Raw genomic sequence first — 25,866 nt, forward strand, 5'->3', positions numbered from 1 at the left:
CAGACATTTCTGCAACAGGTGAGGGAAAAGGGGTGGCAGGTCAGGAAGGAGGATGGAGAAGACTGCTCCATAGCTATCGTCAAGAACAAGCCAGGGCCCGGCGCAATGGCCTAGTGGCTAAATCCTTGCCTTGCATCTGCCAGGATCCTACATGGCTGCCAGTTCATGTCCTAGATGCTCCACTTCCCATCCAGCTCCCTGCCTGTGGCCTGAGAAAGCAGTGGAGGACGGCCCAAAGCCTTGGGACCCTGCACCTGAATGGCAGACCCGGATGAAGTTCCTGGCTTCGGATTAGCTCAGCTCCAGCCACTGGGGACACTTGGGGAGTGAACCAGCAGATGGAAGATCTTTCTCTCTGTAGACAGGCCTTTCCAATAAAATAAATAAAAATCATTTAAAAAAAAAAACTCACCTTCAGTAAATGATACTTGCAAAGTTGTATATTCTTCAATGCCACATTCTTAGAAAAGGCAGAATAACAGAACCTATCTTGATGTATATACTCCATCGGGGGGAAAAATCACATTTTACATACATGTTGTTTTATACTTAGAATAATTTTCACTACCACCTGTCTTGAATAACACTTACCTACTGAAAAGACTGTGGGAGACAAACAGCGGGGTATCTAGCAAAGTTATCGAACGTCCTCTCTACGTCAACCAGCACAGAGAGAAATATTCTCCATTCAAAAATGTCACATACTCTAGGTCAATTAAATTGGCACAAATGTTACTTAAAATAATAGCATGCCAAAAAAAGTCACTGCATGATTGTTTATTTAAAATATTATGACTCTGGATGTAAATACATATGGACTTCCATGATTTGTAGTAATTCATATAAACCCTCAGTTAAAATGCTGAATTGTTCGTCCACAATGCCTCTTGTCCTATTAAGCATAATAGCAAGTTTTTCTCTCACTGAAAGTGTTTTGAAGTCTTCTGAATCTTGATTCGTGAAGAAAGCACTGGAAAATAACTTAACCTTAACTACATCAAACAATAGTATTGTTTGAGATGCTCTCACAGATTTTTCCATGGCAAATAATCATACTGTTATTGCACAATGTACAAGCATAGGTTATTCTGTGCATAAAAACTCTATAACGACAGTGTTTTCTCCGCAACTTGCTCAACACACTTAAACTATGAAATACAGTTTACAAAATCTTTAACAATATACTTTTATAATTTTATAATAAAAGTATCCTGAGGATATTACAAAATTCATATTACCAGCCCTTCATTTCTTTATTTACTCTTTAATTTTCAAGATAATACTTGTCCATATTTCATTACATAAAAATGCTTGTTTCATAGTTCCTACTAAACAAAATATATTTAGGCTAAATAGTACACAACTGTTCCTTATATACTTAGTCCCATCTGCCTCTAGACTCACTGGTTAAAATCAAGTTTTCTATTATTTTGAATCAGAAAACATATAGCACAAAAGAGACATAAATGGGGTTAGCATATTTAAGTTAAAAGCATTGTGCATTTTAAGTATTTTGGTCATATTTTATAATAAAATAATATATTTGGCAAAATAATAAAATATAACATTTATTTTTCTATTAATGGTAGATGTAGAGGGTATTTTACATTTGTAAATACTGCCTATTAATTTGACTATTTTCACATTTGTTTCTAAAAACACTGCTATAAGGTTTTCAGATTTTTGCGATAAAAAGCACCTAAAAAATCAGAAAAACAAAAATAAAATTTAAGTAAAATGTTTATCTGATGTTCAAAAACCCTATATCAAATTCCTATATTTACTTTTTAAGTATCTTATATATGCCAACATAGAATCTTTATTGCCTATGAAGACTCACTGAATCAAAAGTAATCTCCAAAATCATAATCCTAGAAGTCTTAGAATTTGAAAATTAGGATGAAAATCCACACACTTAAAAAAAAAGCCAAAAACCCTTTGCAAAAAAAATGTTGTTATTCTGGTGGCAGTAACTGTTATGGCACAAAAACACATCAAAAGACTTACAGTTTCACTTATATACACTCTAACTTTAAATAAGATGTGTAAGATATATATATACATGTACATAGCCACATATATACACACGTATCTACACACACATACACACACACTCGGGCTCCAGGGCAGGACTGACACGAGCCATTTGGCTCATTTATCATTGCAGTCCCAATGACAGTTTTAAGGAAGATGTTGTTACTTTATTTTTACCCAAATGTCAATCTATCATTAGCATCTGAAATGTGTAAGTCTGATCAAGGAAGTGACATGTGGCGAGTATTTTGTGCAAATGCTTTTACATAAAGGACATCTTTCCTGTGAAAGATATTCATGCAGAGATATCTGCAGAAGTTTATCAATAAGAAAACAAAGCTCCTCTAACACTATGACATACTATCAATATGTATTATTACAGTCTCCTTATACATTCTACCTCAGCAATGTGATCTAATTCTGAATGACCTTGCTAACTTTTAAGGCATCAGTGCATCCAGGGCAAAGCTCCATCATTAACAGTAAGAACCAGAAAGCATTGGCGCGTGTGGCACACAGCATGACTGCTATATATTACACCTTGGCCACGTTCATGAAATAGGCAATAAATTATACACCTTATTGTGAAAATGTTACAGCATAAATTTCACATCATTTTTCAGCACTTCATTCAAGGGGCTAAACTGATCCGGTAGTATTCTCATCTTCATTGTTCCATCCGCTCCACAGGAGAAAATATGATTTGCTGGCCCTGTTTCAATCTGTGTCACCCCAGCTCCAATGTTCCTAAAAAGGGACTGACGGGCATGTTCGTTGATAAAAGTGTGCAGCAGACTAAAGGAAGTCAGACTCCAAATCTGAAAGACACAAAAAACAATGACAACCACGGTGAGTGATTACCTGAAGAAAACAGAGGGCCTTCCTTCCTGCACACAAATTTCCAAAAAACAATGAAAACATCTGGATTCCCTGTAGAATACAATTTACCAGCTGTTTGTACACCGGTAACTACTTAGAAATTCAACCAGTAAGAGAATAAATTAGCTTTACATCAGTTCCTTGGTTTGTATTCTTGTTCTGACACTTAAGTTCCAGCAATTAGAAAACATTTTAAAACAAACAGGCATTCAGAAATCACAGTTTAACAAATGCACATTCAAAGTGGTATGAATTAATGCATTTCTTAAAGAGCACAGAACGAAAAGGTTGGGTTTTTTTGTTTTGTTATTTGTTTATAAAAACTGACCAAGTGATCTCAAAAAAAAAATCAGGAAATCAATTGCTTTCTCTAAGCCTTCTGGGATGTCCTACAATCCTTTTGGGCCTTCAGGGAAGTGAAGAGGCTTGTAACAACAAAACAAATGCATCTGTTCTAAAGGTATGACACGATAAACTGAAGACAGTGCAAATGGGAAGCCAACTTTAAACTGAAACATTTCTGTTGATTTACGATTTTGACTTTAGCAAAGTCTCTTTAACGCACTTTGATTCTAATTTTTTTTTTCTGGCTGAGAATTATTAAAAGCAACTTGCCAGCTTTAACAAATAAGTCTATTTTATGGCACTGAATGTGCTCATTAATGCTTGAATTAAAGAATTTACACCACTGACTTGAGTCTAGGGCGGCGGATCACTGCAGCAACACAAGGCTCCCCTTACACGGCCTCCTCCGTTTCCAACAGTACCAGGGACCCTCTCACGAGCTCTGAGTTAGAAACACTCGGACTCCTGAGCGTTCAAGTTACCTACTGTGCAGTGACACAGTGACTTAACATTTCAGACACACTCAGGTCTTAAGAATGGACTCTAAAAAGCACTGCCAATGGCCAGGCTTCCACAGATACATTCCCAGTTCCTGAATCGGGCACGGAGAGACTGCACACCGATTTTATATAAGGAACAATGCAGAACAGTGTGAGATCAAGTTATAGTGCATTCCCCCTGGAAGCTGCAGTCAGTAAACTATGCAACACTGAAAAGTGTCAACTTGCAAAATGTGCTTCTCTTGCATGAATTGAGCTTATATTTCAAGTTAAATATTATTTGATCCATAAAAATAGTTATTAAACATCAGCAAGCAAATGACAAAGGAGTTAATATACTATTCTGTCAACAGGTTGTGTCATGCTCGTAATTAAAGGCCTGAAGCTTCTGGAGGCTTCTTCTCATTCTGCGGACAACAGGACATCTCTGTGTTTACCTTGATGTTGCCCTCTGCGGATCCCGTAACAAAGTATTCTTCAGTTGGGTCGACAGCGATGGCTTTCACAGGCGAGTCATGACTCTGGAAAAGCTGCCTCTGTTGTCGCTGGCGGAGGTCAAACACACAGGTGAAGCCTTTTCTTCCTCCTGATATCAGAAGCTGATGCTTTGGAGCATATGCTAACACTGTGGCTCCACTGTCATGGCAGGTAAAGGCTGAGATTCAAAAAAATATATTATTAAGTAAAGGTGAAAGAAACATACTTCTAGTTTTTGGCCAAGATGGATGCAAACAGATTTGCTCTCCTGCATAATACAGTTTAAAAATGAAATGAAGTAGATGGCATTGTGGTATAGCGAATTAAGCTGCTGCCTAAAGTGCTGGCATCATATAGACACTGGTTTGAGTCCCGGCTGCTCCGCTTGCATTTCACCTCCCTGCTCATGGCCAGGGAAAGCAACAGAGGATGGCAGAAGGAAGATTACTCTCCCTGTCCTTGCTTTGTTGTAACTCTGCCTTCCGAATAATAAAATAATAAATAAAATAATGAAAATTTAAGAATTAATAATTTCCAATGTCAGACTTGAGGAGATGCAGCCTGACCTGGGAGAGGTAGGACAGACTGGGTAAGGCACAGGACTAACCCTGTCTGTTGCCTGGAGGGATTTTTTTTTTTTTTCTGGCCATGGCACAAGGAAGGAAGAACCTAAGTGGAGCCGGAGAGGGGCTCCCTGTAACTCCGGAGGCCCTGGGGAGACACGAGGCCTCAGTGAAAGGGCAAAAACCAGCCCAGACCAAGGCTGTTTTGGTGCTGTTTAACAAGAGCCTCCCCAAACCCACAGAAGGCTCCAGAATACAAAAGCAATCACACATAAGGAGGTACAACTCACCATGACTGGCATCTATGGAAAATAGAAGAAAGGAATGTAAAAAAAGCAGGAAAAGAGAATCCAAGAAGGGAAAGGAAAATTCATTCGTGAAAGAAAAATCCATATTTTCCAGTCAGCTAATGCAAAGGGGGTAATTGTGTTGACACCGCTATCCTTAAAGATTTGTTCAAAAAAAGCTTTATCTTTTATTTGAAAGGTGGATCTACAAAGAGAGGAGACACAGAGAAGAGAGATCTTCCATCCTTAGGCAGGACCTGGAGCATGTTGTGGGTCTTCCACTTGGGTGCGAGCTCCTAAGGATCTGAGCCTCAGGTGTGTCAGCAGGGAGCTGGATCGAAGCAGAGCAGCTGGGACTAGGGGTGCTGGCGCCATAAGCAGAGGCTTAACCCGCCACACCACATGCCTGCCCCTAGAGTAAGTCCTGAAATGAGGCAGTGTGAGTCATTCAAGCTTGATTATTCTCCAGTATTTCATTGGCTGCTCATGTCTTCTGTGTATAAACCTGAGAATCAGTTTGTTGCTATCCACGAACAGCTTACTGGATTTCATCAGCCACAGGCTGAACATATCAAGTTGGGAGGAACGGACATCTTAACCATGCAAATCACCCATCTGTGAATGCAGTCACTCCTCATTTAGTCAAGCCTTTTTTTAAATTATTATTTATTTCATGATACTTTATAGTTTTCTGAATACAGACCCTGTACATATTTTGTCTGATCCATGCCTATTTCATTATTTTGGGTGCTACTGTAAATGCCTACATTGTATAAATTACAAATTGTTGCTGTTCACTGTTGGTATATAGGAAAGCAGTGACTTTTGAATACTAACCTTGCAATTTATTATTATTATTAACTTGGGGTCTGGTGCTGTGGAGTAGTGGGTAATACTGCCACTTGCAGAGTCAGCATTTCATAGGCGCACTGGTTTGAGTTCCCACTGCTCCACATCTGATCCAGCTCCCTGCTGATGCGTGTGGGAAAGCAGTGAGAGATGGCCCCTGCACTGTTGTGAGAGACTAGCAAGAAGCTCCCAGCCTCAGACAAGCCCAGCGGCAGCCACTGCAGTCACCATGGGCGTGAACTAGGAAATGCAAGACTGTCTGTCGCTCCTCGCCCTGTAACTCTGTCTTTCAAATATACAAATACTTAAGTACTTCTTAAAATGTGTTTATCTGAAAAGTCACAAAACAAAATCAACATCAGGGAGAAAAAAGAAATTAACAACACCATGAAGTTAAATAACATGCTACTAAATGACTAACGTGTAGCTGAAGAAATGAAAATCAAGAACCTTCTTGAAGAAAATGATGCTACTGTATGATCTACGAGTCACTGAATGATTTAATCAGAAGGAAGTGTTTTGAAGAGATGAAACTAACAGAAAACAACAAACCTTAGGCGATATAGTTTCCGCTGATTTTTGTTGGTGCGTATGTTTAAGGGGATGTATAGTAACTGTGTAATGGAGACTGTCATATCTAGTAACATGTTATTTAACTTCATGGCATTGTAAATTTCTATCTATTGTTGATTTTGTATTATGACTTTTCATTTGAGGGGATGTACACTAGCTGTGAAATGGAGATTAACAATCAAATGTGAGGACATATCTTAGTAGGTATTTCTACTTCCAGACAAAGATGGACTTACAATGAAACTGTTCACTATATCTTGACAATAGGATGCTGGACTCTCTGCCATTGTCCAGGCCCGCAATGATGGACATATGACTGTGTATGAAGAACTATATTTTAGTAATGATATAGAGGAACTAGGTGGTGGGAGGGGTTTGGGGAGGGGATAAGGGAAATGCCAGGAGCCTATGGAACTGTATCATAAAATGATGATAATAATAATAAAATGTAAAAAAATAAAATAAAATGCACAATATGTTTAAAAAATGTGTTTATCTGAAGAGCAGCATGGGGTGGGGGTAGAGAAAAAGAGACAGAGATCACTTGGGTCAGCCCCCAGAAAATGGCTGCAGGGGCCAGCCTGAAGCCACGAGCCTGGCACTCCATTCCTGTTGTCCATGTGGGAAGAGGTGCCCAAGCATGTGTGTGGTCACCTGCTACTTTCCTAGTGCACCAGCAGGGAACTGGACTGGACGCTCAGCAGTGGGTTCCTCCGGCACTGTACTATGCGACACTGTAGCGTATCGTACACTGGGCCCCTGTGGCCCTAGTGTCCTAATCTTAGTATTCTCACATAATAAGTTCCAGGATTTCTTTCGACAGATTCTTTGGGATTTTCCACACACACGTCATCTGTGAATGAACACATTTTTATTTACTTCCTCGCTTCCAATCTACATGTATGACCCCCTTTCTGGGGTTACCTACGACTTGCAGCAGAATGCTGACTGGCAGTGGTGAGCACGGACGTAATGTCAGAAATGACCTGGGCTCACTGCTCACGGTGAGGACCTGTGAGGACCAGCTGAGTGGAAATTACCGTCAATTTTATTTGGATGTTTTAAATCCTCACTGTTCCCCATCAAGGTTTGGTGAAGAGTTAATTATGTGTGACAGTATCTGCTTCCAAATGCTGCCATCATGGGCAAGATAAACCTCACAGGCTAATAAATGTGTCATGAAAACAAATCTAAATATCATTTAAAAGTTTAATTAATATTTTAACTTACAGAATTTATAAAATGCTTTCAAAACTTACCATGGACTAAGCTATTGGCTGGTGCTACAAGAGTATCCCATAAACATACGTTTCTAGGGGGGAAAAAAAGATTATTAAGTTATACTGAAGGCAAACCATAAAATGAAAAAGAAGTGTAACTCATAATTACAGAATATCTGAACCTTATTTTCATGGAAAGTTGCTTGTAAAAATACAAATGCAAGTAACCAATGCATTTACATGACTAATTTTTATACAAAAGTTTAAAACTATTAGCTTATAAAACTGAGTAACTTTAGATTAATATGTATAGCATTATAAGGATAAATACAATCTTGCAGTCACTGATTCTCTAATTTTACAGACATATGACATACACAAATAGCAAGGGTCACCCAACTTTCCTGTAAGCAGAGTAAATGTTTTCACTCTATGGAGATGCCAACACACATAAGGAACTAGCACATATTTCTGACTCTCATGTTTTTCTCGTAGAAAAATAAAAATGATATTTATTAAATTAACCAAACAACAAGGCAATAAATATGTAGGGAATAATAAGAGAATTCTTCATTTTGCACCCAAATTCCTTAACTTTATAATCAGGACACTAAAAAGCTTTAAGGAAGAAACCAGTTTTAATAACAAAAATGGCCAAAGGCTTAATTATGAACACATTCCCGAGACAAAAGCAGTAAGAAGCAATCAGCCACACATGCACAGCTTCATCCCATCTCTTACCTACTGTCAGTTGAGAGACCTGCAGTCGCTATCAGGGAAGAGGAACTCAGGAAGACAAAGTCAGTGGCTGTCTTGTTGTGACACTGCCACGTCTAGGATGGGTGAAACAAATGTTATTCATCTCTAAAAGCTTCATGAGCAGGTAGCTCTAAGTGGTCGACACCTGATCATGTGCCTTATAGCCTCCTTAAATGCTCTGCACCTTATTCACCCTGAAATTAGTCCTTGGTTTGGTTAACTAAACATTAAAAAGCAGACAGGGGCCCAGCACAATGGCCTAGTGGCTAAAGTCCTCGCCTTGAACGCCCCGGGATCCCATATGGGTGCCGGTTCTAATCCCAGCAGCTTCACTTCCCATCCAGCTCCCTGCTTGTGGCCTGGGAAAGCAGTTGAGGACGGCCCAGAGTTTTGGGACCCTGCACCCGCGTGGGAGACCCGGAGGAGGTTCCTGGTTCCCGACATCGGATCGGCGCACACTGGCCATTGTGGCTCACTTGGGCAGTGAATCATCGGACCGAAGATCTTCTCTCTATCTCTCCTCCTCTCTGTATATCTGACTTTGTAATAAACTGAATAAATCTTTAAAAAAAAAAAAAGGCAGTCCCTTAAGGAATGCATCTGTCTGTTGGCTTCATGAAAATAAGCAGCACCCTGTCTATTCTTTCATGGTCCTCTAACCGCCTGCCCCAACCTCGCTTGCCTACAGTGAAGTGATTAAGTACACAAGACTACACAGACTGCATTTGTTGTCTTTAACATTTCTGGTACCAAGTATGAAAAAAATAAAAACCCAGATTTCACTTAAGAATTCTTGGCTTACCAGGTATGGTTTGGGCATGCTTCCAGTAATTGGACAACACTTCCAATTTGTCTGGTACAAACTTAAATATCCATCAGCATCAACTATTCCAAACTAAAAGAAAAAACACCATAAAATATTTAATATAAATGTAAAATATTTAATATAGAATATTTAACATAAAATACCTACACAGTGTGGCACTCACATACTCTTATTAAAACATGTTTGATAAATTGCTCAACTTTTCACTTGAGCATGGATCTAGTTTTAGAAAACAGAGCCACTGCTTAAAAATCTCCCAGTGCAAACATAAAGCACACAAACACCACACACCCACACTAGTATATAGACCTGCAGGTTAGTCCACGCATTCTCCATCACACACCCACGCTAGGATATGGACCTGCAGGCTAGTCCACACATTCTCCATCACACACCCATGCTAGGATATGGACCTGCAGGTTAGTCCACGCATTCTCCACCAAACAGTCACGCTAGGATATGGACCTGCAGGCTAGTCCACGCATTCTCTACTGCATTCCAAAAATAGGACAGAGGGATTCAATCTTTGTTTAAACAAAGAAAGACGAAACAAAGACTTCTGGAACATGTAGTAAATGAAATGCTTCAAAGGAGGGTAGAAAGCAAAATGAAATGAGTACTGTCATAGAAAAATAACTCCATTATAACTCAGAACAATTTCAATCACAAAGACATAAAAAAATAATGTAGTAGCACAACATTTTTATGTGAGATGGGTCCTGAAGAATGAGTAAGACAGCTCCCAATTTTTCTTTTAATTACAAAATGAATGGATGTTCAATGTAAAGCATATAAAATAAAGCAAGTGTCTATTTTGGACTCCTGCCATTCCTCTGCCACAGAGCTCACAGCAAACAATCTGAGGTGTTTCCTTTCAGAGTAGTTGTTGTGACTATGCAAGCATTCCCACATGAAGCAGTTTTCCATTCTCAATTTGGGGGCTGGTGCTGCGGCAGGCGAGCCAAGCCTCGCTGGTGGCTCTGGCCGACTCCCAGTGTGACTCGTGATACAGCTCTTCGACGATACGCCTTGGGCAGCACAGGGTGGCCAGCAGCCCCGGTGCCTGGCCTCAGAGCAGCCCGCTCTGGCCACTGCAGCCTCAGGAGGGTGCGCCAAGGCGGGAGGCACCTCTGTCTCGGTTTTTCTAACTCTGCCTTTCAAGCAAATCATCTTTTTAAAAAAATATTATAATTTAAAAAAATTAGGATCATAGTTAACAGACTCAATTAGACTTCTTATTATAATCACCGGCCTACATCAATACATACAATTTAGCTAACCTTTGTACTGTATAGTATCATAATTTACAGAGTTTTCCTCTTTCTTTATGGACCTTGAAAGGATTTCCTCATACTTTGATCGACAAGACCAACAGCATTTCAGAACTATCGAAACCACTTAAAAAGAACTTGGAGCATGCGCCACGCCAGGGACCGTGGGATGATCCTGGGTGACCATTCTCCAGCCCAGGTGCTGAGGTGGTTGGGAGGCTGAGTGCAGCTTTTCCCCTTATCCCTTCTTTTCCCCCCAGATACAGGAGCAAGAAAAAGAAAATTTGGAAACAATGGTCTTACCCACTCTCTCCTAACCCTTGACCCTTCCCACCCTGATCAACCACATAATCATCATAAAAAATAAAAAAGTGCTGCTTTGAACATTCTATAAATACAAATTTTCAAAATTATGTAGGATAGAGATCTGAAAATGGAACACCTTCAGTAGTGAGCCTCCTTTAAAGCCGTCAGAGATAACATTAGATCCTGTATGGTTATCTAAGTCATTATACCATTTTTCTCACACATTAGTCAACATCATTACTGCAGATTATTACAAATCAAACCATTTATCAACCTTATACAGGAAAAAGTCTGATTATACACCTGATTACAAACTAGGGCTACTGGTCATGCACATAATAACTGAGTGTTCAAATCCCTTTTCTACTACTGATTCAAGCTATTGGTGTTTTTTTAAAATTCTGGGATATTAATACCTTGTTTCTACACTTGTCTCAGGTATTCTTCCTGGGTCTACTCCTTTCCTTAGTTTATCCTGCTTTCTGGAGTACATCGACCTAAACAGCTTCTCAGTGAGGCCATGCACAGCACACATCAACAGGGACTCCGCTGCATCCCTGCTGCCCACCATCACTCTGTGAACACTGCTTCATGTCTCCTGGGGACTGAGCTTCTGAGTACACTGACATGAGAAATTTGGCATGGATGGTTAAAAGTAAGCATTTTCACCCGCTCATTCCTAAAAGCTTACAGGATTCTCTATCCTTGGCTTAAAAACAAACCAGTGATAATCATCTCACATCTTAATAAGTTGATAAGAATTAACTCGTAACATTTGCAATTCTGTGTATTACCTTATTTCCCTGATAGTTAAATCTCATTCTTGTAACTCTTGAATTGCCACCAGCCCGAAAACAGGTTATTTGTTGAGAATGGCCCCACTCAAACATTCTGACACTTCCATCTTGAGCTCCTGTTAGATCTGTATCACAGGAATGCAACAATTGTAAATTTATTTTAAGAATCAGAGCGAAAATTTACTTCTTAATCCAATGTGGAAACCTTTGGGGAAAGAAATACCTAAGAAATGAGTTAGGTTCAATACATACGAATTTACCCTTGTATGAAATTTCACTTGACTTCTCAGCATAGGATAGTTATATGATGTGCTTTCTTTTGAAAACACACCCTCTTACAGCAGAAACATTTAACTCAGACCTCAAAAGATATATTTCCTTTTCAACTTACCTCAATGACAGTGTTGATAAATCATTGTAGCATCTTTTTCGTATGGTATGACAAATAGCACAGATGCAACAGTAGCCTTTTATTTTACTAAAAGCCTTTTTTTTTTTTTTAGCTAAATGAGTTCTTAAAAAAAAAAAACCTAAATAGCTTTTCTATAATCTTTAACAAATCCTGATTATTTAATATAGGTTAAATATAAAGTGTCCCTTATCTAAAATACTTGAAATCCTAAATGTTTGAATTCTGGGTTTTCTTGGACCTTACAAGATCTGCACATGTATCATGAAATACCTTAAAGATGGGGACCCAAGTCTAAACATAAACTCCGTTAATGTTTCATGAATATCTTATACACAGCACCCGCAGACAACTAACTGTACAGCACACTTTACCAGTATCGGAGTACCTGCCTAGTTCTTCTTGGATTCAAACTTAGTTTTCACAGGGCTTTAGAACACGCCCAAAGAACAGGTACGCACTCTGTGCTAAGCGGGCTTCTCTTTCACACTGGAATGATGGTGAAGCAGAAGTTTCCTCAGACAAATTTGTCTGGATAGGAGGCTACGGTTTTGGGTCTTGCTGAAATGTTATGAAATTCCTAGAAATACAAGATGGCCTGGGAGTGTCACCATTATCCTTGAAGTTATGTTAAAATGTTTTATGGCACAGAAAAGGCAAGTATCCGTGTCAAGTATGTGATTACCATAATGAATTCTCATCATCTCCTGAGCCTAAAGTATGCCTGAAAGGTTTTCTAATCAATTATATTATGTTTTCAACGAGATTCATAGGAATGACTGTGAGAAACCCAGGTTTTTGGTAACTTAAGATCATACAACTAGAGAAGGCTAGACTTTCTAGAACTATAAAAAAAACAGAGAGAGAGAGAGAGAGAGAGAGAGAGAGAGAGAGAGAGAGAGAGAGACTGACAAACTGCTATCCAAGAAGAGGAAAAGCAAGAATTACATGGGACTAAATGACCTGAAAAGAATTCTTATTTTTTAAGATTTAAAATACATTTGTTAATCTAAAGGCAGAATCTCACACACAAAGACAACACACACAGACAGACGGATCCTTCACCCACTGGTTCATTCCCAGACGCCCATAAAAGCCAGGGCAAAAGCCAGGGCTGGGCCAGGCTTGGGTGAGGAACACACAGACAGACGGATCCTTCACCCACTGGTTCATTCCCAGACACCCATAAAAGCCAGGGCTGGGCCAGGCTTGGGTGAGGAACCCAGAACTCTGGGGTATTATGCAGCCAAGTACCTGAATCATCACCCGGTGGCATCCCAGGGTGCATGTTAGCAAGAACCTGGATCAGAAGCAAGGTGGAAACGCACACTCAGGCATTCCAACAGGGACTCAAGCATCCCAAGTCATGCATTAACTGCTATGCCAAATGCCCGTCCCAGTTTTGGTTTTCAGAATTAGGAAAGCCTTCCTTTTTTTTTTTTTTTTCCTTTTAAGCTAGAAAGAGTAACTAGGTAAGTGAACAAAGATGAAACAATTATTTTTCTCCTTATTTGATTTAGAAACTAATAGTATTCTTTCTCATGGCAATGTAGTTATCTCTGTAAGTTCAATAATAACCTACTCCTGTAAGTATAAGTAAGTATGTAATTAAAAACACTGCTTATAATAGCAAGGTTTAGACTGGAATGCCTATTTGAGAACACATGAGGTCACATATTAACAGATGCAAACTCGGGTTCTTAACAGGCTACATTCCTAAATCAAGCTTCTAACTGACTATGAACATGGTTACACTGGCAGATTTGAAATCACTGACGCTCATAGGGCCAGGAAGCCAGATGAGAACCCCACAAGCAGGTTAGACAAGCTAGCAGTGGACAGCACCAGATCTGCTGTGCAGACTCCAAGAGCTGCTCCCACCCCACCAGTGTGTTCCTCCTTCGTGCTGCACGATGGATCATGAGGAAGCGAGAAGAAAAGCATTGGAGGGAAAACCCTGGGATGGTTTTCCTTAGTGGTGCAACCTAAGCATATAAATAAACACCTCAACAAACAGTAACAACAAAACTACAAACAGCCATTTACTATACATACCATAAATGCATGTGATAAAAGAACTTACTGACAAATTAACAAAATACAAACTGATAATGATGAGGCAATAAATGCTACATCATGGTTCTATATGTGTAATAAAAGATGTCAAGTAAAACAGTAATTTCAATGACAAATTAGAATTATCTAATAAACCCAGATATGTTCAAAGATAAAAAGTGCTAACCAAAAAGTATGCACACTGCAAACATTTACCACCTTAAAAGTTAGCCTTGCCTGTCAATTGGGAAATTCTTTTTCTATTTATATTCAATTTTCAAATAAAGATTTATGTATTAGAAAACATTACCTACCAAAAAACTAAAGAAATGCTGCTTTTAAATAAAACTATAAGCTCCCAATAAATTCCTTCTAATAAAAATGATCATGAAGAGGTAACTGTCTAATGATTGTTAACTTACAGTAAGGCAGAGTTGGATGAGACGTCATTCTTCTGACATTATTAATGGCCTTCTTAATCATCTGGAAAAAGAAGATTTTTAAAGATAAATTAGAATTGAAAAGTCACACTGTGACAGGAATTCAAACAGCATTTATCTGAGGTTTCATAACTATCATTATGAATGTGAAATCAAAACCATAAGAACAGAAATTTAACAGTGCAGCTATTTCAGCTGTAAACAGATTTTCTGCATCACTGACTTGAGTTTAAGAAGAAATTCCCCTCAAAATTTTAGTCTTACCTCCTTTCTTGTCAATTCTTTTCTGATCCCATTAAATTTATTGGAATAATCCTGAATAGTATAAGGTTAAAAAGACAGACAGAAGCATGTGAAAATAAAAGAGGTAAACAAATTAAACTTTAATTGATAGTCTGGAATTGGTTATTTCATCATTTTAAGATCATGCACTGAATGAGCTAAGTAGACTGTGAAGAATAAAGCATCTGAACTAAGAAGGAAATTTTTAATTTATGGAACTTTTCCTATTTGTACAGTACCACAGCTACAGCAGACATCATGCCGTCTGTACCACCAATCCCGGACAGATCTGCTACTGCAAACACAGATTTTAAACAATCCAAATAGCTTAAACATGTGGCAGGCAGAAAATGGGAGGGAGGGGGGGAAAGGACTAGAACTTGAGGGACAGAAACGAAGGGAACTTGTGGAGGCAGCTCTATGTCAGAAGAGCACAATTAGTCATAGCAGCACTGTTTGTGTCACTAGTATTCATCATTCAGTGGAAATACAGGACAAAAAGAAAACGTTATCAATTCTCTGGACAATACTGAAACTTATTAGACATTACTTTTGTTTAACAAATTTCATCTTCAAATCCCCTGTTCTTATTCAAAAGAGTAAAGATTGCTACTGGTTTTCTAACTAGACTATAAAAGAAAACAAAACAACAAATAAACAAACCCTCCAGCACAGGACTTGAAAAGCTCAGTGTTACTCAGTGTTACTCTGTTAATGTCTTTTACTTGAGCATGGAAGAGTGTAACCTGGTACACACATGTTCAGAACCCGCAGCTAGTCCAACCAAGAAGTTAGCCCTGTAAGATCTGGACAGCAAGAACTCACCCTCTGCAGGGTGTCAAAGGCAGAGCCCTATATTACAAAGCTCTCAAAACCTACTGTATGCTCAACTTCACTCTAATTAATGGTCATCTGTTTCCAACAAAGACAGAATTCAAGCTCTCAAAAAGTTTCATTTCCTAAGACATAAATAAGCTAACTATCTGTGTGATTCAACGGCCATTAAGCATTATGCAGCTTGTAAAATGAAATAAGAAGACATAAAATGACAAGAGGTAGAGTTAGGGTCAAAAACCTGTAGTAGGGAAAGTGGAAACATTTCTAGGAATGCGTTGTGTTGGACATGTGGAACAGGTACAGAACATTTCAAACAGAAGGCAAGGCCATGGCTCTGACATGACAACTTCTTGATGAATTCCAGAGATAAACAAGGTAGCGCAATCAGCCCAAAGAAAGACCTGTGTAGAATGAAGAATGATGAGGTTGCATGGCAGACTGGGGGGGTAAACCTTGCAGGACATGCGGCCTTGGGAACAACTTGTTTATTTTTCAGTTTTACTGGGAAATCTGGAATTGTTCAGAAGTACAGCGACAATGTGGATGATGTTTTGGGAAAGGTTAACTAACTGGCTGCTGAGGAAGCCAGAGACCAGCAAGAAAGCTGTTACAGGTGGAACTGTGCCATGTTCTCTAAAGTTGGAGTTGAAAAAAAAAAGCCTATATACATCTTTATCTCTTTAAGTTTTCCTTTAAAAGATTGTATCAGCAAGTTCACCAAATACATTTTAAGATCTGCCAACTGGAAAAAAAATTAACGTCAACCAAATCATCTCCTTTGAAAAGTTACTACACTGCTTTTCAAATTCGGTGTAATCCTTCACACACTGGCATCTGAAGTCACTGAGCCAAGGGAAGGGACACTTGTTAGAACAGACACCGCAACAGAGGGTAGGTTCTGTCAGCTATGAGGAAACTGTGTTCAAGCACAACAAACTGAAAATGACTGAGCCTTGAAAGTATTCCATAAAACTTAGTAAATGAAAAAAAAACAGAAGTGACACATCTGGCAAGTCATTCAGACTTAATGGTGTTGGCTGTTTCTTATTTTTTTTTCTTCATTAAAAAAAAATTCTGCATGTCGCATTTTGCTAAATTAAAAAAAATTACATGGCTTTTGCTGAAAGAGTAATATACTTATTTGAATGAAAATTTTAAAATCTTTGGCATTAATATGGAAATTGTTGTTAGTTGATAACCATTAAAGGACATGATCCAGGTTAGGAGCGAGTGAGCAAACATTTCCAGCAAAGCACAGGGTGCACATGTTTGAGGGTCTGTGTGTTCATGGTTCGACTGCAGGTGCTCAGTTTTACCACCGACGAAACCGAAGCAGATGACCAAGACTGTTCTTGTAAAACTGGATAAGGCTAAAACAGAATTTCATGTAATTTCCATTTGGCATAAATGATACAAGTGTTTCCAACCAATGAAAATGTAATCACTATTGTGAAAACAGGCGACAGGAACTGACCTATGAGCCATAATTTGGCAAAGTCTGATTTGGACCAATATGTTATAAATAATTGCTAATTAAAATATAACTCTCTTGTATCAAAAATACACATTTTTAAAATAGTATTTGGCATTCTTCATAATCAAGACTTAAATTTCCAGCATGTAAGATTTGTTAAAAATTTAGAAGTTGAAAAAGGTTTTCAGTGTCATTTTTCTACTAATCTGAGTGAAAAAACATTCTATACAAACTAGAACACTTTAACTAGACCTACCACAGAGGCACCTCTGCCAGTCTGCGTGCTGCCAAGCCAAGGCATGTTGATGGGCGTGCCGGGGTTGCTGTGCGTATAGGGAGTGGTGCCTTGAACAGCTGCTAAGTCATCACGGGCATGGATAACCAAAAACTCTTCCGACCTACAAGAAGTGCCAATCAGAACAGAGTGGTCCATCAGTTCTTTACTTCTCCACACTGCACATCTCTCATGCTAACTTGACAGTTCCCTTTTGAAATCAATTTTCTTCAGCTTTTTCTCCTAACTGACTTCATGGTCAACTTGCATCCCTCTCACTTAGTATCTAACTCTCAATCCCCTTCTGTCAACAGCCAGACTACCTGCTTGCTCTCTCATGAGTCAGCTTCTACTCCAGTTAGGATTTAGAAAACGCTTTTCGACAATTTATTCAAAGCTGGAGTTGGCGCTTTTCAACAATTTATTGAAAGCTGGAGTTGAGTAAATACAGTAAATTGTATGACAACTTTAGTGAATAAAAAAAAAAGCGTAAGGCACCCTTTGGCTTCTGTTTCTATATCATCGTCCACCCAAGTATAGATCTGTGTAGCCAGAATTCCAGAAACATCCAGTTCTTGAACATCATGACTGGAAGCAACTGCTATGCAGTTTCTATTTGCCTGCAAGATAAAGGACAGTGTTTAAATTAAAAAGCATAACAGTAATTGGACAGTGTTAATTAAAGCACAGAATTCCATAAATAAATACCTTAGGAATCAACTTTACTGAAGTGATTACAGGGCTGAGCTTGCATAGGATTAGATTTCAGGAATTCAACTACATCAAAAAACGAATCACAAACTGCAATACATACGCTACGTTCTCTTCTCTCCCAGCACTGTCTATCTAGTCTGCTAGAATGTTTCAATCTCTCTAAACTTGGCTCAATTTAGAAATGTGCAAAAATTGCAGAAGAGCCCTGGGAAATGGACAAAGGCAGAGATGAAGGAAATCTGAAGATACAACAGTTAATTATTCAAATAAAATATCAACTTCCTCTTAAAATCTCTCAGTCTTAAGTAAGGAGAAGTAAAGTACAAAAAGGTCAGAGAAAAACAGCGTGGAAAGTATGCTGGAGGAAATCATAAATGAGAAGGTGATCACAATTAGGCATTTTTTAATCAAATAAAAGGAAACTGTCCATATACTTACTTTATTAACAGCAAATGCAGTAATGATATCAGATTCTTTATGAATAATTCTTGCTTTACCTCCAGGATATCCCAAATCCGCTTCTATCTAATGGAAGGAAATAAAATGTGCAACTGAGTTCAGATTGAGTTCAGTAATAAAACAAATAATATGTGCAAATCACTTAGCATGTGCACACCTTATTTTTGAAAAATGTATGCTTGTATGCCAAACGTTATGTAAAATACTATAACTGATACGGCATATAATGTCATTCACTGGGCATTTCTGAAGCTACAATGAATTAACTTTAAAAGACTGACATTTTCTAATTATTAAAGATTTACCAATATCTTGATATTATAATGTCCTTATAATATCTCATAAATATTATTAAGGTGAATACCTTAGGTTTCACAGAGCACAAAGAATAATCACTAATTGTTTACAAATAACCCTACAAGACTACTCCTAGTGGACAGGTCATAGTGAAACAAGAAATGAACAGCTTAGTTTAATTCACTGAATCATGGTCTAAAATAACTTTCAATATATAGAAAAGAAACCAGAAAACCTAAAAGGCATAATAACTTGCCCAAGTCAGTAGTCATTTCATTTGCTGAATAAACAGTGGTTCAATGCACTTTGAACGGGGGAATGTATATTTTGATCTTCTGCATAACCCAGAAGAGATGTAAATAACCTTTCTAACTCAGAGGAGAATATTATATAAAGTCAACATTTACTAAAACAGTCAGAGATTGGAAAGGACAGCGATTACTGAAGTGTAAATATTGCTTAATATATCTGACTGCAGGTTATCGCCAACCTTTTCAAATGGACTACAATAAAATGTTTTACACCTTACTGTGAAATTCAGAAATAAGCATATACAAATTTACTTCCTGAAAAGGTTAATAAGAATATCACCAATGCTTGCCCACTGATTACAGAACTGACCAGTGCTGGCAATATTTTTTAAAAATGGCAACTAATAAGACTGCTGATTGTTTCAACTGTGGAGTAGAAACAAAAACACCCTTATACAACCTAAATCACAGTCACTAGATGTACAGATGCTAAATCTATTTTAAACTAAAATCTAATTTGCTTATACGTGTAAAAGAATTCCAGTGTTTGATTATTCCGGGTGCTTTCATTTGTCCTCTAAGAATGGTTTTAGCTCTCACACACATGACCAACAACCTGCCATGCAATAAGAACATACAAGTTAAACTTCATAATCCTAGGATAGAATCCCAGCTTGCCCACCCATCTACCAGGTGCCTAAGGTAACACTAATTGTCCTGGTACTGGTTTTTGACAAACTGGATGCTAACAAATAGATGCGCTGCAATTTAACCAATAAATTGGTTAACACCTGGCCGTAGGTGAGGCATGAGTTTTTAGATGAGGGAATGAGAAATTCCATAGAAAGGTGGTGGGAGTTGCCTACCAACATAAACGGACTTGATACTAGTGCACTGTACATTAAATGACGAACGTGACAGGTTTCTTTATACTTCCTCACAATGACAAAGAAGAGATTACGCAGACACCGATCTTGAACAGTGTTTGGGTTTCACAGCACAAGAGCACAGTACTTCTAACACAGGGTAACTCCATTTCACTACTATTCCCACCAGAGAAGCAGCAGATTTAAAATGATGAATGCTAACCTCACCTGCTAGGAATAAGGTCCCAAGAATGGAATGAACAAAAAGTCACACAGATCTATGGGGAAGCTGTACTAAGACCAGTGGCCTTATTAATTTTCAATTACTTGCATTTTATACAATGTAAATATGTGTACCCAGAGTGCTTCAGTACTACTCTAGTGACATAATAAAAAGCACAGAAAAAACCTGAAGATTATTAATTAAAGACACATCTCGAAGAAAGTAAGAAGCAATCAAATATAACATAACATCAAAACTGAAAATATCAGGCAACATAAAAGAAGAAGAGAACATCTGGTTTCCAAGATAATAGCAGAGAACTGAAGGGCGGCGCGGCCACACACCCAACACACACCGAAAGGCCACAGGGGTGTTCTGAGCAGCTGATACATTTGACAACAGAAATGAAGCCATCAGCTTCTTGAAAGACATTAACTACTAAAATTCACTCCAAAAGAAATATGCTGAATTGTCTTACACCAGTTAATGGTCCTGTTTAATATATCGTGACTGCTTAGGATTTAGCTTAGGAAGGTAAGGTTGATCCGACGTCAGAATAAAGAACTTTCCTACTAAAGATTATAAATCTACTTAGTAATGAAACACCAAATACAATTTCTTCAAGATCAGAAATGATAAAACATCTGCCCTTACCACTTAAGGTTCAACACCAGACTGTAAGTTTTACTTAGTGCAATGAAGAAAAAAATAACAAAAACAAACAAACAAAAGGATAAACCTGAAGGACTTGCCACTACCTGACTTCACGATGTACGACAAAGCCACCGTAATCTAAGCAGTGGGTTACTAACAGAGACAAACAAATCAACCAGAAAGATAACATCGTCAACTCCTAGGGAACAACTGATACACATGACAAAACAAAACCAAAAAAAGTGAGATTCATAAACAACAAAACATTTTTAAAAACTAACTCACAATGGATTATAGACACACTACAACACATCTGCAACAAAATGGGGGAAATTTTGTTAGTTTAGGCAAAGATTTTAATTCAACACCAAAAAAGAAAACTCATACACAAAACATTGATGTATCAGACTTATACAAATAACTTATACTCTTCAAATAACAAAACAAAAGTCAAGCCAGATACTGTGAAAATACTTGCACACCACTAGTTGATACAGGATTTTTATTTAGGATATATAAATATGAAAATTCAATCAAGAAAACAGGAAACCCATAAAGCAGAGAGATGTAAAAAAGACACTTCACTCAAGAAGAAATGATACGCAACGGCAAGCAAGCATGCAGGATGCTGAGGGCAACTGAAAACTGCAAGGAGCTGACACCGCACACCTCAGGAAACAGCAAAACCAGAGAAGTGACTACATCACGTTCACTGATAATGCCCAGCAACTGACACTTCATACACAGCTAATGAAGACACAGAACTGTACAACCACTATGGAAAATACTTCGATGCTTAAAATGTTACCCACCTACCATGTGTTCTTACCATTCTACTCCTAGGCATTTACAGAAACAGGAATGAAAGCATATACATTAATATTCAAAATAGTTTGAGGGCCTGGCATACGGCTCAACTGGCTAATCCTCCACTTCCAAGCAGGGGGATCCCATTTGGGTGCCTCCCACGCATCCTACGTGTTCCAATTTGTATCCAGTTCCCTGCTTGGGGCCTGGAAAGCAGTGGATGGTCCAAAGCCTTGGGACCTTGTACCCACATGGGAGATCCAGAGGAGGCTCCTGGCTTCTGGCTTCAGATCAGCTCAGCTCTAGCCACTGAAGTCATTTGGGGAGTGAACCAGCAGATGGAGGATCTGTCTTTCTCTCCTTCTCTCTGTAAATCTGCCTTTCCAATAAAGACAATAAATAAGTCTTTAAAAATGAAACGAAACAAAACAAAATAAAAGCAGTCTGAGTTGAAAAGACTCCATAAGGGAATCAGCTCAGCTCAAATGTTCATCAACAGTCAAAGATAGACTAATTACCGCACAAACACAAAATGCAGCTATTGGGCCTGGCGCAATAGCATAGTGGTTAAAGTCCTTGCCTTGCGCCCACCAGGATCCCATATGGGCACCAGTTTTAATCCCAGAGGCCCGGCTTCCCATTCAGCTCCCTGCTTGTGGCCTGGGAAAGCAGTCGAGGACAGCCCAAACTCTTGGGACTCTGCACCCGTGTGGGAGACCCGGAAGAGCTCCTGGCTCGTGGCATTGGATTGGCTCAGCTCCAGCTGTTGCAGCCGCTTGGGGAGTGAATCATCAGACGGAAGATCTTCCTCTCTGTCTCTCCTCCTCTCTGTACATCTGCCTTTCCAATAAAAATAAATAAATCTTTTAAAAAATGAGCTATTGAAGACACACAGCAACAATGAAAGATCTCAAAAATCCTTCCAAGTGGGGAAAAAAAAAAAAAGGACAAAAAGAACATATGGTTTCATTAACAGAAAACCCCAGAATCCATGCGGTGTTGGAAAACAGACCGACAGTTGCTTGTAGAGGAGGGCAAAGGCGCAAGGAAAGGAAGGGGTCCTGGAGGGTTAAATGTGCGGTAGGGCGGCCAGATTCATTCTCTTGACTGTGGAGACGGCTTTATAAGCATACACATATGCTGAAATTGACCCAGCTACACATTTTAAACATAGTAATTTTAGGACAGACATATCTAATGAAACTTTTTAAAGACACACTTATTTGAAAGGTAGTTTAACTAATAGTACTTAATCTATTATGTGAATTAATATCAAGACTGTAATTTAAAAAGTGATAACTACAGAAGGGAACAGTAGTACCATGCTTTTGCAATTGCTACAATTGTAATTGTACTTATCAGGGACATTAGCTGTATATACTAGGAAAAATCTGTAGCCAAAGACAGGATACATTCAACTCCCTTTAAAATTGCATTCTCTTATTGAATAAAACAATTTTTATGACTAAAATATTTACAATGTTAGAGGGACAATAATTTGGAAGCAAATTCCAGACCATAACTAAAATGTACACACTTTGTTCTTCCTACTAAAGAATGCAATTTCCAATTTCAGTTGAATGACTTTTTTGTACCTTATTGATGCTTGGCTCCTCCAGCATAGAATTTTTGATGATTTCAGTGCTGTCCACTACCGACTTCATCAAGAAAGAACAGCCAAGTGACAAAGAGTAAAGACGAGATACATAACATGCAAAATACTAGGGATTTTACAAAGTTTCATGCTTAATCAAATGTTCCAGATGAGAACACTGGACTGAGCTTTTATTCATATACTTTAATAGGAAGAGGTAGAGGACACATGGTTAGGAAACAGGCAAAAACATCCTCAGTACTCAAGAATCACCACCATAAATCTGACTCTATTTTCTAAAAAAATGATCACTCAATTTATTGTGTGACTTATCAGTGCTAGCACTGCCCATTGAAATTAAGATTGTGCTCTCACAGACTACTATCTCCATGACATTTGACCCCTCAAGATAATACTCTGACCGGGAAATTACGGCTTCCAACTTGTTAAGACTCTCTCACTAGTTCTGCCAGAACGACGCAAGACAATTTCAATTCTTACCTTCACACAACCCTCTCTGACTTTGCCAGAAACAATGAAAAAAATTGCTTGGAATGGCAGGAAAATTTTTATTAAAGAGTTGTTTTAAGACCTTCAAGTCTTTACAGAAAACAAAAGGGAAAGCTGGGGACAGAGTGGTAGCGGTCAAGTATCACATTTTTGGCTGAGAATGATTCAATCTACAGTCATCGACTTAATTTCAAAACAAGTACAAATAGGGAAGACATTCGTTATTACAACCTATGTTCCAGTAAACCTCAAATAAAGGGAAAGAAAAGATCTGTGGACACATTAGCATTTGAGAGTCAGAGGAAGGAACAGTCAAATTTCACTTCTAAGCACGTTAAGCAATAAGGAAACAGTGCAGTCTACAAAACCTTTCATTTCTCATCTGAAACATGGGATGGTCTATTTCTCTATATTGTGTAAAGTCATACAACTTACACTCAAAAACATGATCATTTTATGAAAAAAAAAAAAGATGGAAAGGTTAATTGTGTTAATACCAAAAATGTCCTAAACTGGTTTCAGGTAAAGATAGAATAATTTTATACCAACTATATGGAGTTAAATTAAATATAATTCCAACTAACCTATGCTTTACTACACGAAATTCTTTTATCCCTTTATCATATTTTCCTTTATCAACAAATCTCTATCTTTCACCAATTAAGTACCAAGTTGTCAATTTTGTAAATGTTTTAATGATATTTATTTCAAAATTAGTATTCAGTGGTACATTTATCACTCAATTTAAGTTTTTAATGAAAGACAATGAAATATCATGAACTAAGAATACCACCATTAAGAATAAAACGAAACAGTAATAACATACTTAATTACTGTTAACAGCAATAGTTTAAATAAATTAAATCTAGGAATCAAAATGTTGCCAGTATTTATGACACTCATTTTGAAGATACTGAAAATGAAAATCAGAACAATATTTGGTTTACTGAAAACTACAAAATTGCTAGTCCAATACTCTGTCCATGTTTTTGATTATTAAAAAAAAAATCCTTTCAAAATTTTGCTAAGATCTCAGGAAACTAGAAAAAAATTTTAAAAATTATATAGAAGTTTTTGAATGTGTTATGGCATTCATCATCTGCTATTCTTCATATTTTGGCTTGCTTAAATTGATCTATTCCAATGATTTTGTCTGAATCAATTGTACAATCATAATCTGCATATTTGTATTCTAAAAAGGCAAGTAACAGGCAAAGTAAACAAGCTTTGTATGCAGAACGATGAAACAGTATTTAGTCTGCTACATCAGAATATTTTAAAATTCACAAAGATTGTTTTAGTTACAGATGTACTGGAAAAAAGTTGGTAATATACCCTGACTGGTAACCTTATTCTCATCAGTCCTGCACTTTTTTCTGCAGCACATTCATCTTTAAAGCATATTCACAGACATTTTAAACTGTTTTAGCGGAAACTCGTATTAATATCAAAGACATATATTACACTGTAAAAATACACGAAGTACATTAATACTTGTGACAATGTCAATACTAAGCCAAAGAATTCAGATTCGGGATGTCCGACCAGTATGTTTCCTGGCTGGACAACGTAAACATAACGTCAGGCCAACTACCAGTAACATTACATGCAGTTGCCTCTTAAATCAGTGCTGAACTGAGAAACAGTGAGATGCAGATATGTGCCCTTTTATTCAAATGAAAGATTTTCGTCTATTCGAGGTTTCTGCTTAATACCTATTTATAATGCAGCCTTCATTGTTCTTTATTTCTGAAACTGAAATATCTTGCTTTTATCCTCCCATTTCAAAAACTGTATAAAACTTGCTTTCAGAAGAGTTCACTGCTACTCAAATGCAATTCATAGACCCGCGGTCAATTTTGAATTGTTACTGGTCCAATGGAGAGAACAAATCAACTGTATCACTTCCACCGTTTATCTTAAATTAACTGCAAAATTTTCCCTAAGAAGTAAACAAGGTGTTAATTAAATTTGGAGGCAAGTTCCAACCATCATCAAATTGTTATCTTTAGTAGGACTGAACAAAATGACAAT

At 38.0% G+C, this 25,866-nt stretch overlaps 1 protein-coding gene across 2 annotated transcripts in view; it reads right to left on the reverse strand.

Moving 5' to 3' along the window:
- Window positions 1-762: 762 nt before the first annotated feature.
- Window positions 763-25,866, reverse strand: part of DMXL1 (Dmx like 1) — a 109,117-nt gene continuing 84,013 nt past the window's right edge. The window contains exons 34-44 of one of the 2 annotated variants that reach the window (XM_058677851.1): window positions 23,324-23,386; window positions 18,610-18,696; window positions 17,956-18,077; window positions 17,440-17,581; window positions 14,573-14,633; window positions 11,684-11,811; window positions 9,289-9,381; window positions 8,469-8,560; window positions 7,767-7,819; window positions 4,196-4,413; window positions 763-2,852 (exon numbers count right to left, since the gene is read on the reverse strand). In XM_058677851.1, the coding sequence (XP_058533834.1) occupies window positions 2,628-2,852; window positions 4,196-4,413; window positions 7,767-7,819; window positions 8,469-8,560; window positions 9,289-9,381; window positions 11,684-11,811; window positions 14,573-14,633; window positions 17,440-17,581; window positions 17,956-18,077; window positions 18,610-18,696; window positions 23,324-23,386 (1,284 nt within the window). In that variant the 3' untranslated portion in view covers window positions 763-2,627. The remainder of the gene's footprint in view (window positions 2,853-4,195; window positions 4,414-7,766; window positions 7,820-8,468; window positions 8,561-9,288; window positions 9,382-11,683; window positions 11,812-14,572; window positions 14,634-17,439; window positions 17,582-17,955; window positions 18,078-18,609; window positions 18,697-23,323; window positions 23,387-25,866) is intronic. The other variant, XM_058677850.1, reaches the window with a different exon arrangement.

Source organism: Ochotona princeps, chromosome 19, assembly GCF_030435755.1.
Source record: "Ochotona princeps isolate mOchPri1 chromosome 19, mOchPri1.hap1, whole genome shotgun sequence".
NCBI classification, from domain to species: Eukaryota; Metazoa; Chordata; class Mammalia; order Lagomorpha; family Ochotonidae; genus Ochotona; species Ochotona princeps.